The 13204-nt window shown below is 34.1% G+C and overlaps 1 protein-coding gene across 4 annotated transcripts in view; it reads right to left on the bottom strand.

Annotated features, from left to right (window-relative positions):
* Window positions 1–2897: 2897 nt before the first annotated feature.
* Window positions 2898–13204, bottom strand: part of LOC130052015 (uncharacterized) — a 28843-nt gene continuing 18536 nt past the window's right edge. For 3 of the 4 annotated variants that reach the window (XM_056155725.1, XM_056155728.1, XM_056155726.1), the window contains exons 2-5: window positions 5436–5523; window positions 3565–3653; window positions 3324–3411; window positions 2898–3135 (exon numbers count right to left, since the gene is read on the bottom strand). In XM_056155725.1, the coding sequence (XP_056011700.1) occupies window positions 2960–3135; window positions 3324–3411; window positions 3565–3653; window positions 5436–5505 (423 nt within the window). In that variant the 5' untranslated portion in view covers window positions 5506–5523 and the 3' untranslated portion in view covers window positions 2898–2959. Of the gene's footprint in view, window positions 3136–3323; window positions 3412–3564; window positions 3654–5435; window positions 5524–5617; window positions 5724–13204 lie in introns of those variants that run through there. The other variant, XM_056155727.1, reaches the window with a different exon arrangement.

Below are 13204 nucleotides of genomic sequence, written 5' to 3'. Positions count from 1 at the left end.
TTAGGCAAGATACAATCAATCGTCCCGTGGGGATCCGGGTTAGAACAGGTCTTCAGTATCCCTTGCTTGTCGTAAGAGGCGACTAAATGGGGCGGTCCTTCGGATGAAACCGCAAAAACCGAGGTCCCGTGTCACAACAGGTGTGGCACGATAAAGATCCCTCCCTGCTCAATGGCCATAAGCGCCGAGCATGAGCCTACATTTTGCAGCCCTTCACCGACAGTGGTGACGCCTCCATATGAGTGAAATATTCTCGAAAGGTACGTTAAACAATATTCAATCAATCAATCAATACAATCAATCAATCTTGAGGAGAAGATTTTAAAGATCTTCTCTATATATGTGTATGTAAAGCTTTGATCCCTTATTCTAGTCCACCCTACCCCTTAGACCATGATTTTGAAATACTTGAATCTGCACTATGTCTTAAAGCTTCCGTGTAAATGTTAACTTTTCTGGCCCAGTGGTTCTTGAGAAGATTTTTAAAGATTTATCCTATACATTTGCATGTAAAACTGCGATTCCCTATTGTGGCCACATCCAACCTGCGGGGGCATGATTTTTACAAACTTGAATCTGCATTATGTCAGAAGGCTTTTTGCACAAATTTCAGCTGTTCTGGCCCAGTGGTTCTTGGGGAGATTTTAAAATGATCCCACCCTATTTTTATATTTTTGTGATTATCTCCACATTGAAGGGAGCATGGTTCTTCACTTAAACAAACTTGAAAGCCCTTCACCCCAGGATGCTTGTTGTCAGGATTAGTTGAAATTGACCCAGCGGTTCTGGAGGAGAAGTCAAAAATATAAAAAAAAAAAAAAAAAAAAAAAAAAAGTTTACAGACGGACAGACAGACGACGAACAACATGCGATCAGAAAAGCTCACGTGAGCTAAAACAGAAACAATATTAATTGATATAGACTGAACAATTACTGAACATAACAATCACTGGCATTGCTTCAATATACTTATTGTAGGTGCATATGTTTGTACATGGGATACTAATGGCTGAAAATAAAACAAAAAGCATATGGACAACTTTTCTTTTCTTTTCCGAAAATTGTGGGGATGTTTATTGTTTTTTGTGTAGTACATTTCACATTGATATATCGTGATGGTAACTATTGTGAGAATCCCTCTTTTATGCAACGTTTAATATAATTGTAAGTACTGCATTTGTACCAATCATATGTTGCAAATATGGAAAAAATAGATTTGTCTATCAAGTGAAATTTTCAGTTTTATGACAATTTCTACGGTTTAATGAAATGTGTATCCTTTATTTTTTGTCCCGAATGTAATATGCTAATACGTGTATATTATGCATTTTGATATGTTGTTCGTAATCCATTGAATTGAGGATATTTGTTAAATGATGATGTGGCAATTAACAAAATATAATTTGAAGTTATTGTAATAAATTTCAATGATGATTTAAATAAATGTCATTATTTTCTACTGACTTTCCCATGAAATAACGTGGATACTTAGATAGATACATTTTTTTAATATACCAATAGAGTGGTATTGTCTAGGGTGGAATGGAATGAGTTTAAATGAAACCCTTGCCACTGTAATAATTATATTAAGAAAGGAACTGGTTTAATTCAATGTTATGAAATATGTCAGACAATTTGTAAAATTCATAGAAAAAGAAGGTACTGTATGCAAATCTGGCCCTGTGATATTGTAAAATTTTAGAATGTTGCTAGAAATCTAATCTCATGCTAAAACTGAAATCAGGTTTAATACATCAAATGTGTAACATTATATGCAAATTATTATTTTCACATAAACTCCTAAAGGCTTTTTTATTTCGATAATCATGCAATGCCAAAATAGAAATAAGAATTAAATTCTTTTAATTACATGTAGGTTAAATCTCAGAACTGCATATTACTTATTGACGAAATATCATTTATACAACGTATTTTAACTCTATTTACTATCCATACACTGTGACAAGCTATATAAAACTTTCCAAAATGTTTACAAAAGGCGACTATTAAAATTTGATTTAAAATTACATTAATATTATTGTAAATTTAATTCTTATTTCTATTTTGGCATTGCATGATTATCGAAATAAAAAAGAAATCACTTACCCTTTCTTATCCCCGTTGAGCCTTACAGCCTTCAAGATGAAATGATATAAAGTCATTTGAACAAATCGTCTAAAATACGTTGAATTATTGTAACTATGTGAATGAGTCGACATTTCAGTTTTCGATTCAAAGTTATTGTTGAAAATGACCTTGTCAAAAGCCATATCATTAAGTCGATTGATTGATTTAAATGGAAGATATTGTCCAAAATTAGTGTTTTAAGCATAAAATTGGCATGTTGTCGACATATATTTTGTGCTTTACACCAATTATCATCTTTCAAAACTCCTGTAATAACCTGGACGACATTCATTTTATTGACTTAATTTTTGGCGCTAAACTACAAGTCGTCATGTTGATTTAAATCCAACCAAGACGAGGAAAAGATGTCGTTGAGTGCATAAAGATGAAAACTTATTTAGTTAAAAAGGTCGTTTATTTTTTTCAAATCGGCGACATATTGACTTCTTGATATCGAAATGTTGATGTTAATAAACAAAACAAGGCAAATTAACGTTTTCGTACTTTTCAGATCTTTCTGTTGACTTGTCCGAAAAAAAATATATTGTCAACTGGATGACCCAAACTTACTGAAACGTTTAAGTGCCTTATCGTGTTCTCTATACATCAACATGTTGATTTTAAGAAGCCAATATGTTGCTGATTTTAACAACAACACGACCTTTTTAACTGAATGAAAGGTGAACATAACGAACAATGAAGTACTAGCGAAGAACTGTATAGTTAAACTGTAACACTGGGAAAACCAATAGCCATATATCAACCTGATACATTATATGAAGACAAACTTTTATTGCTGATGGATTCATCAAAACCTCTAATATTAGAGGAATTACACAATTCGTTTTTCGCATATAAAACAATGACGAGTAAAACAGTATTCAAAGTCCCAATGTGTGTTTGGAGTTGCAGGATGATTAGTTAGAACTATACAATCACTTGGGTGTGCATTAAAACCATTCATTCCCTGTCTATCGGGAGGGGCGACCCAAAAAGCGTTACATCCACCTGTAAAAAAAACAGTAATTTTTAAATTCTAGATGAGGGCTTGCCGCTTGTATGGTCATTTCTCAAAAGAGAATGTATTAGCATTTAAACAGAGATAAGGCTTAGACGCATTTGGACTGAATATAAATCTTTCAGATTTCACCGGTCTATGTCAACCCATAGGAAGAAAAAAAATGTCTTAAACTTACCTGTAATCATGGGAGATGTCAGCACATATTGCACCTTATCTCGAGTGTCTATCTTTCCAAGTTTGGAATGTAAAGCGTCACATGTTTCCTAAAGGAAAATCATGATTCAGTTTACTAAGCGTCAAGTACATTGAATGCCAATTTCATTTTCTTAAAGATGTTTTTTCATGACATGCAATGTAATTTGTTAAATAAAGTAAATCAAAGACACGGTTTACAAAGAAGTGACGTCAATACACACCTTCGCCTCAATCCAACTTTTTTGGTTGTAAGCGAACAGGTAGCATACAGATAGGTTGTCATCAAACGATGTCCAGCCCTCATCACATTCTTGAAATTATATGTAATACAAGTAGATAGATCTTACATTTATACTTAAAAAGGACCATTCACATGAAAGTTGGAGATAACGAACAATGATCAATCTCATAACGCCTATAAGCAATACAAAATAGAAAGTTGGGCAAACACGGACCAATGAGACAGAATTCATGATAGAGATAAAGTTATGTCGCCAATTGAAAGACCGAGGTTCTCTGTATTTAGGACCTTTTAGAATAAGTGATTCGAGGTCCTGATTGTCAACTATATCAACATCACCAGTAATGACATGCTCAGTTTGACTATAGTTGAAAGAAGATGAAGAACAGAAACACGTAGGCGGAATAAGTATAACATGGACTAAATTTAGGCACTGCAAAGTTTGTTGATAATTAAAAAGTTTGCATGGAATAGTAGATGTATTTTTGTAAGAAATACTGGGTGTAGACTTGAACTTGAAATAAGTTAGAATACACGACTGAACTCTTCTATGACGAAGACTGTTGCTTATGTTGATGGCATATATTCCTTTGTTTGTAAATTGGATCTTAAGGAACTGGCGGCACGGTTTGGAAGGTATATCATACATGACCCGTGGTGGTTAAAAGAGCCTGTGATTGGCTACATCCATAATCATAGAGTTCAGTCTATATTCAGGTGTTAAACAATTCAAGTATAGGTTAGCTGGTGCTTCTTGAAATAGCGTATGTAGAACTCTCAATGCAACAGATAAAAGTTTTGTGCGAATATGTCACACTGTCTATCTTGTTTTTTCAAAAGTGAAATTCCATGAGCAATTTCCCTTATTTCTAGAAGAGAACCTTGCAACACTAGTAGATTCTAGATTCAAAAACATAGTACGTTAACAAAACGTATCGACTTGTTTGACTCACGGAAATGAATGAAGACCTGTAATGTTGTATATATCGTCGACTGACCAGTTTCGGTGACCTTAGTGATAAACCGCGATTTTCTCATTAATCACTTGGAATAAATAAATAAATTACACACCTACCTTTACAGTAATTAAATTCCTTTACTTTCATCGAAAAAAAAATCAAAATCCATTGGTTCGTTAATTGAATATATTTTCGTAACAAAAACATGTCACTTTGTGGTCTTAAAACGGTGACGTCACCTATTTGGGTGACCATTGTTAATATAGGTTCGTCAAAAGTTTTTTAACTGTTAAAACATATATACAGGAGTAATGTGTAACTAAAGGTCAATGAATCAAATAATAAAAGAGTGTAGCATTCTAGACTTTTGGTATACGTTATATTAATTTGAAGGTTTGCTTGAAAAGGTAATAAGTAAATTGGCTTATTTTTTAGGCACTCGTGTTGATTTTTTGCATATTCTTCTTCTAGTAGCTCATTTTCGGTAAAAAACTTGAAATCCTAAATAACAGTAAACCTTTAGACTTTAAGGGCTATATGTTTGCAAACAATACAGCGAAATTGATGACGCAATCTACATCCGGAAACGACAACCCGCACACCTAAACAAAAGGTCGCCGATTCTGACCAGTCACTGAAATAGGGCAGTCGACGATAATTGATATAATATTAGTACTATTGTAATATATTGGTATAAAATTGACATGGGGGTATTTCCCTGGCATTTACAAAACCAATAATACCCAAGCGTCCTTCTTTCCTGAAGTTTGAAGAAAAACAAGCTGTAAATGTATGCTTTGGCTAATCCCACCATGTGTTCCACACTGATTGATGTTATTATGTTGCATAATAATACGTAATGATCAACTATTTGAAAATGTGTTTTACTTACCATTACCATCTACTCTGTAACATACTATTGTCAAGCAAATTGCGCAAATTGCGATAACTTTAGCTGTCATTCTGTTCGTAGTTATAACCTGTGAAAATAAAGCAAACGAAATTATTATTGAAGAAACATGCATTAACCAAGGGATACCAATAAATGTAATCTGAGTTACATATTTTAGCTACCTTGAGTCAGCGTATCTCGATCAAGATTCTTTGATACTTTGATTCACTTCAATACAAATTTTGGAACCCTAATGTGCCATAATCCCTAAATTGATCCATCGATTTACTATAAAGAAACTTGATATGCAGATTTAATACAAACTTAACATCATAGATTCACTACAGCGCAACATTAACTCGTGCACCTATTTTGATTTACTATGTAAAACATTGATACTTTGGTCTACCTGTATAGATACTTTGATATAATGGTGTGTTTGTTTTCATTTACACTATAGTTTATTCATATTATTCTCATAAATATCTATGATACTTTAACAGAATAGGCATTTTACTTATTATAGTATATTGCAAAACGTTGGAGACCTTCGTCAACTATTTTGTCCCGATTACCATCTTTTTGTCTATATATTTTTTGAATAGGTAAGCTTCGAAATTTCAATCTGATCATAACCACAGAAAAACATGCTTCGTTTCTTCTTGATTCAGAAATTAGTCAAAGTTAACTCGGGATAATTTTTTTTTACCAAAAAAAAAAAAAAAGAACGAATAAACTTATTAACACAATGGTTAAATTCTGTTTTTCAAAAGCAAGTTAACACTGTGTTAACCGAGTTAGACACTTGCTATTCATTTGATTATCCATTAATGCGCTTTTACTTCCTATGTAAACAGTAAGAATTTAGAGGTAAATATAAGTCTTGTTTGTGGGGGATCGCTGTTGAAATGTTCATGTATTGCTTAAGTTCAAAATACATGACAGTGCATGTTTGTCATACACTTATGCTCGCACAAATGCATTCATTAGTATATTCAATTTGAATAATAATAGAGGTATTAAGCATTATTTAGCGATACATACTAGGTCTAAGCCTAGTTGAGAAAACAGTGCTTATACATGTATATGTTGTAGAAAACAACTTCATTGCATAGTTTATCAAAGTGGGGGTATATAGGGAGTCGGACAACAACTTGACTTCACAATTGTCTGAAAATACTTGACAAGCCAACGCGAAATAACATATACACACATCCCTAAATGAGTTGTTCTCTCCTGGCCGAACCCCAAATCCTAAGTTGTATGATGGGGGTATATCCTTTATCAGTGGAATATGCAGGTTCAATTCATCAGTCTAAGGTTACATTTTAACTACCAACCACCATTGCTATGCTATGAATAAGCGGGGAAGGGGTGTCAGATTTTGCATGTAAAAATAACAGTAAACGTACATTGTGAAGGGGGGGGGTTGCTACATATCTTGAAAATCAATATATATTTTTTTAAATTCCTAATCAGACAAAAAAGTTGGGAGGGGTTTGACGACGATGCCATAAAAATATTTGACTTTCTAAGAAATATCTAAATGTCTTACTTTATATGGTCATTTCAGTTCCGGAAGTTGGTTGATCGAAACCGGAAGTTGTCCGAAAACACAGTGTTTCACGGAAATGTTTAGGGTGGGTTCCTACGCGGTAAATGTGGAATTTTTAGTCGTTTTATTGACTCCCAAAATACTCGAACGTGAATAAAACAAAACCGAAATTGTTTGTAATTGATAAATCACGTCTTACATGTACATGTGTATCAGTATTTTTTTTTAAAATAAGTTTTTATTTCTTTCATGTATAGTCGTTCTTCAGTAATTGAATTTTCCCAGTCAAGATCCTATCTCGTCAGACATTGGACAGAATACCTATTCGTTGCTCGCAACGAGATCATTTCTAGTTATGCTTATTAAGGTCTTCCGTTCTTCACGGAAGACCTTATGGTGAGTGTACTGTTTCTTCTTCTTATTATTATTATTTTTTTTGACCAAATTTTGTGCAGGAGTTTTCTCAAAAACTATGCAGTGGTTTTCAGTGAAACTTTCAGGAAAAATGCATTATACTATGAACTTTGTTTATCATAAAGAAAATTGGGAAAATTCCATTTCGGTTCCAAGTTATGAACAATTTCCTGATTTTCAAATGGAACTTTGTCCGCGAGTGATCTACAGGAACGGCTAAAAATATGAACTGGAGACTTATTAGAGATGATAGAACATGACTTATATATTACCAAAATCACTATTTCGAACGTCGTCATCACTTCCGGTCGCTACCGGAAGCGAATTTCAAAAATGAATTTTTTAACTTTTTTGTTTTTTAATGTTTTTCTTTGATAAAGGTAAGATAACTAGAGACTCTTTATAGAATGCTGAATATGATATTTGTTTTTAAATTGATCAAAGCAAACTCTAGATATTCGTAATTTTCATTTTGAAGCGATGGTCCTCGCTAGCCTAATGGTTAGCGAAGTGGATTTTCATGCGGGCGGGTTCAATCCCCAGATTACTCGAATATTGTTTTCCCACTTTATAACAAATGAAGAATTTAAGGTTATCTACTGGACACGGAAAGAACAGAAGACCTTCTTGTTGCCATGGCAACAAGTTTCTAGTTATTCTTATTTTTCTCCGGTACTTTTTTGTCCGAGAGTGTTCTTAGAAACTACAAAAGGGATCGATATGAAACTTTCCAAGATGATAGTATGGCGTTCGTAAATGTGCAGAACGATAGTCATTTTGTCAACACGTGCAAGCATGCGCACGCACGTGCATTGTAATTTTGGTTAAAAAAAATGGAAAATCAGAATATACAAGGAATCAATGTGAAAGCTTAATAGGATGATAGTTTATCTTTTGTAGATATGAAACATGATATTTATTCTGTCTGTACGCGCGTGCATGAGCATGCACGTGCATTACAAAATATGTACACTAACTTTGTAATCAGTTTATCTTTTTTGTTGTTCATTGATATGGTTTGATATTCAAAGCATAGGTAGATATTGAGACCCTTAACTGATTTGCATGGTGAAAATTACAAATTTACACGCGCATGCACGTGCGATTCTTTTTGATTGGATAATACTAAAATCTATTTTATTTATGAAGCGAATGAGTTGATATTCATAGCATAGGTAGATGATATGTGTATCTATAAATTAGTGTAACCAAAAAATGCCAACACTCACGCACATGCGCGTGTATCGTTTTTGAAATGTTCAATTTTTAAAGGTTGATAACGTTTTTGTTTTTCGTCAAATTCTATTGATACTAGGGGTTTAGATGTGTCTTGGCACTCCTTACAAAGTGCTGTGGTTAAAATTACTGCTTAGCACGTGTATGCATGTGTGCTAAATTCTGATTGCACGATTCCAAAATCGCTAACACTTCCTTATATTTCATAGAAAGGTTATGAATTTCATACTGTTGGTATATAATACAAATGCCTTTTGAATGACACCATCAAAATTGCGGAATCATACAGGCGTGCGCGTGTATGCACGTGGAACGCTTTCATTTCTTGGTAGTGAAATGACCACATTGAATGTACTACATGTAATTAAAGGTTAAAATGAAATTATTTTTGCTATAGATTTAGAATGACATCACTTTTTATTTGGGGGAGGTTTGGGAAACATATGTAACGGTCCCCGTTACAACTAGAACTAGTTATCATTATTATTATTAATATGTCTCTGAACACATAGTGTCGGAGACATATTGTTTTTCCTCCGTTTCTTAGTATGTCTCCAAACACATAGTGTCGGAGACATATTGTTTTCCCTCCGTTTCTAATTATTGTTCTTATTATCATTTTCTTCTTATTATTATTATTATTCCTCTTCTTTAGTGAGAAATTTGTCTGCGCGATTTTATGAAAGTGCTTTGACAGATCCACTTCAAACTTTGTGAGCTGATAGGGGATCATTAGGAGGGGTGCAATCAACTTTTCAAAATGACCGCCATTTCAAAATGGCGGCCAAAAAACGTCAAAGAACAAGGTTGTCAGATTTCAACAAAATTCTATTTCTATAGTTATTTATTGACCCCGAGTCTATTTCCACCCTAAAAAAAAATTGAGCCGCCATTTTCAAAATGGCCGCCATATACCGAATATTTGAAAGTGTTAAAATCTCAACAACATTTGGGTTCTGGGGTAAATGGAGGATCCTCAGTTTAGTTCTTACATCAGTTTTTCCTTCGAATCTATTTTCAAATGTTTCAAAATGGCCACTATTGAAGAAAATGGCGGCCAAATATCAAGTCCGCCGGATTTCAACGTAATTTACTTTCTAGGGTTGATGGAGGATTCGGGGTCCATTTCCGGCATCAAAAACCATTTCTGACATGGGGAGGTGTTCGAAGACATTTGTGCTGGCATCACAACACAGTAATAGCTCGTTATTATTCTTTTTCTCCGGTACTTTTTTGTCCGGTAGTATTCGCAGAAACTACAGAAGGGATCGATATAAAACTTTCCATGATGTTAATATAGAGTTTGTAGATGTGCAGAACGATAGTCTTTTTGTCTGCACGTGCATGCACGCGCACGCATATGTACTGCAATTTTGGCACAAAAAATGGAAAATCAGAATATTAAAGGGATCGATATGAAACCTTACTAGGATGATAGTATATCATTTGTAGATATGAAAAATTATAGATATTTTGTCTGCACGCGCGTACATGTGCATTACAACATTTGTACACTAACTTTGGAATGAGTCTAACTTTTGTTGTTGTTGATTGAAATGGCTTGGTATTCATATCATAGGTATATCTTGAGAGCCTTAACTGATTTGCATGGTCAAAATTACCAAGTTGCAAGCGCATGCATGTGCCCTTCATTTTGAATGGGTAATACTAAAACGTTTGTAACTATCTTTTTAATGAAGCGAATGAGTTGATATTCACAGTATTGATACATAATATGTGTATCGATATATTATTGTAACAAAAATGCCAACTTACACCTGCGTGCATCGTTTTAGAATTTGATGAAAAACAAAAACGTTATCGTCCTTTAAAAATTGAACATTTAAAAAACGTTGCACGCGCATGCGCGTGTGCGTTGGCATTTTTTGTTACACCAACATATAGATACACATATTGTCTACATATGCTGTGAATATCATCTCATTCGCTTCATAAATAAGATAGTTACAAACGTTTTAGCATTATCCAATCAAAATGAAGCACAAGTGCATGCGCGTGCAAATTGGTAATTTTGACTATGTAAATCAGTTAAGGGTCTCAATATCTACCTATGATATGAATTTCAAGCCATTTCAATGAACAACAAAAAAGTTAGACTGATTCCAAAGTTAGCGTACAAATTTTGTAATGCACGTGCACGCGCATGCGTGCGCGTGCTGGCAAAATAACTATTATTTTTGATATGTACAAATGATATACTATCATCCTATTTAGGTTTTATATCGCTTCCTTCGATATTCTGATTTTCCATTTTTTGTACCAAAATTGCAATGCACCTGCGCGCGCGTGCATGCACGTACAAACAAAATGACTATCACTATGCACATTTACAAACGCTATACTATCATCCTGGAAAGTTTCATATCGATCCCTTTTGTAGTTTCTGAGAACACTACCGGACAAAAAAGTACCGGAGAAAAAGAATAATAATAATAACTAGTTCTAATTGTAACGGAGACCGTTACAGATGTTCCCCAAACCTCCCCCAATTAAAAAGTGATGTCCTTGTGAATCTATAGGAAAAAATCATTTTATTTTACCCTTTAATTACATGTAGTACGTTCAATATGGTCATTTCAGTACCAAGAAATGAAAGAAAGCGTTGCACGTGCATACACGCGCACGCGTGTATGATTCCGAATTTTTGTTGATGTCGTTCAACAGGCATTTGTATCATATACCCACAGTATGAATTTCATAACGTTTCCACCAAATATAAGGAAGTTATAGCGATTTTAAAATCGTCCAATCAGAAATCAGCACACGTGCATGCACGTGCTGAGCAGTAATTCTCACCACAGCAATTTGTAAGGAGTACCAAGATACATCTAAACCCCTAATATCAATAGAATTTGATGAAAAACAAAAACGTTATCGTCCTTTAAAAATTAAACATTTAAAAAACGTTGCACGCGCATGCGCGTGTGCGTTGGCATTTTTTGTTACACCAACATATAGATACACATATTGTCTACATATGCTGTGAATATCATCTCATTCGCTTCATAAATAAGATAGTTACAAACGTTTTAGCATTATCCAATCAAAATGAAGCACACGTGCATGCGCGTACAAATTGGTAATTTTGACCATGTAAATCAGTTAAGGGTCTCAATATCTACCTATGATATGAATTTCAAGCCATTTCAATGAACAACAAAAAAGTTAGACTGATTCCAAAGTTAGCGTACAAATTTTGTAATGCGCGTGCACGCGCATGCGTGCGCGTGCTGGCAAAATAACTATTATTTTTCATATGTACAAATGATATACTATCATCCTATTTAGGTTTTATATCGCTTCCTTCAATATTCTGATTTTCCAATTTTTGTACCAAAATTGCAATGCACGTGCACGTGCGTGCATGCACGTACAAACAAAATGACTATCACTATGCACATCTACAAACGCTATACTATCATCCTGGAAAGTTTCATATCGATCCCTTTTGTAGTTTCTGAGAACACTACCGGACAAAAAAGTACCGGAGAAAAAGAATAATAACTAGAAACTCATTACTAGTAATGAGTAGGTCTTCCGTTAGACCACTTCCGGTAAAGAGCTTTCTGTTCCTACGGAAACCATTTAAATATATCAGAAAATGTGCCTTAACAATGAATGAGAAATGTATTGTCGAATTTTTTACTCATTTCTCGTAACGTCCGGTGATGACCGGAAGTACTTTTATGATGCGTTTTCCTATAAATGACAGCGACTCTTTACTGTCTATATTCCCTGAAAATTTCACGTCTCTATCTGAAAGAGTTCTCAACAAAAAGAAGTAGACTAAAGAAAGAAAAAGTAGTAGGTTACTACCGACCGGAAGTCAATTTTGAAAAACAAAATGATCCAAACTCTAGAAGTTGATACTTTTATTATGACATGTGAAAATCATATGAAAGACTTCAAATATAAGCGAGATTTATGGTGACAAAGAGATGAAAAGTAAAAAGGTATTTTATCAAGAAACCGGAAGTAGTTGTTTTGACTACCAACGGAGTCAAAATTATTTTGACACTTTGAAAGAGACTTAATAAACTAGTATAGGTTTCAATTTACAAGAAAAAGTTTGAAATTTACGATTCTTTCCATCACTTCCGGTGACGACAGGAAGTGACGGTCGACATGTTCAACCCTCTACTGCACGACTCCAAACGGAGATTTATAATTCCTGAATAATTGATGAACCTATATTTTACCTTTTCCAAGAAAAATGCTGGACAAAATTCCTTTTGAGAAACAGAAAATCGGCCATATTTTCCGACCGGAAGTGAATTTTGTAAAAACAAAAATAGTTATAGGAAGGTCCTTTCATAAGACATTATTCCTGAAAATTTCAAGAAAATTTATCCACCATCTCTGAGAAATCACTCGAAGAAATCGGAAAATCGACATTTTTCAAATACTTCCGGTATAGACCGGAAGTGACGGACGAAAAAATTGAATGTATGTGTACAATGGACTAATGTTAGTTGATCAACTCTACAAGTTTCAAGCGTCTATCTATATTCATTATTGAGAAACTGAAAAACAAGGTTTGAAT

Source organism: Ostrea edulis, chromosome 2, assembly GCF_947568905.1.
Source record: "Ostrea edulis chromosome 2, xbOstEdul1.1, whole genome shotgun sequence".
NCBI classification, from domain to species: domain Eukaryota; kingdom Metazoa; phylum Mollusca; class Bivalvia; order Ostreida; family Ostreidae; genus Ostrea; species Ostrea edulis.
Note: the sequence above shows the minus strand (reverse complement) of the source record. Positions and strands in the feature narration are given on the sequence as shown.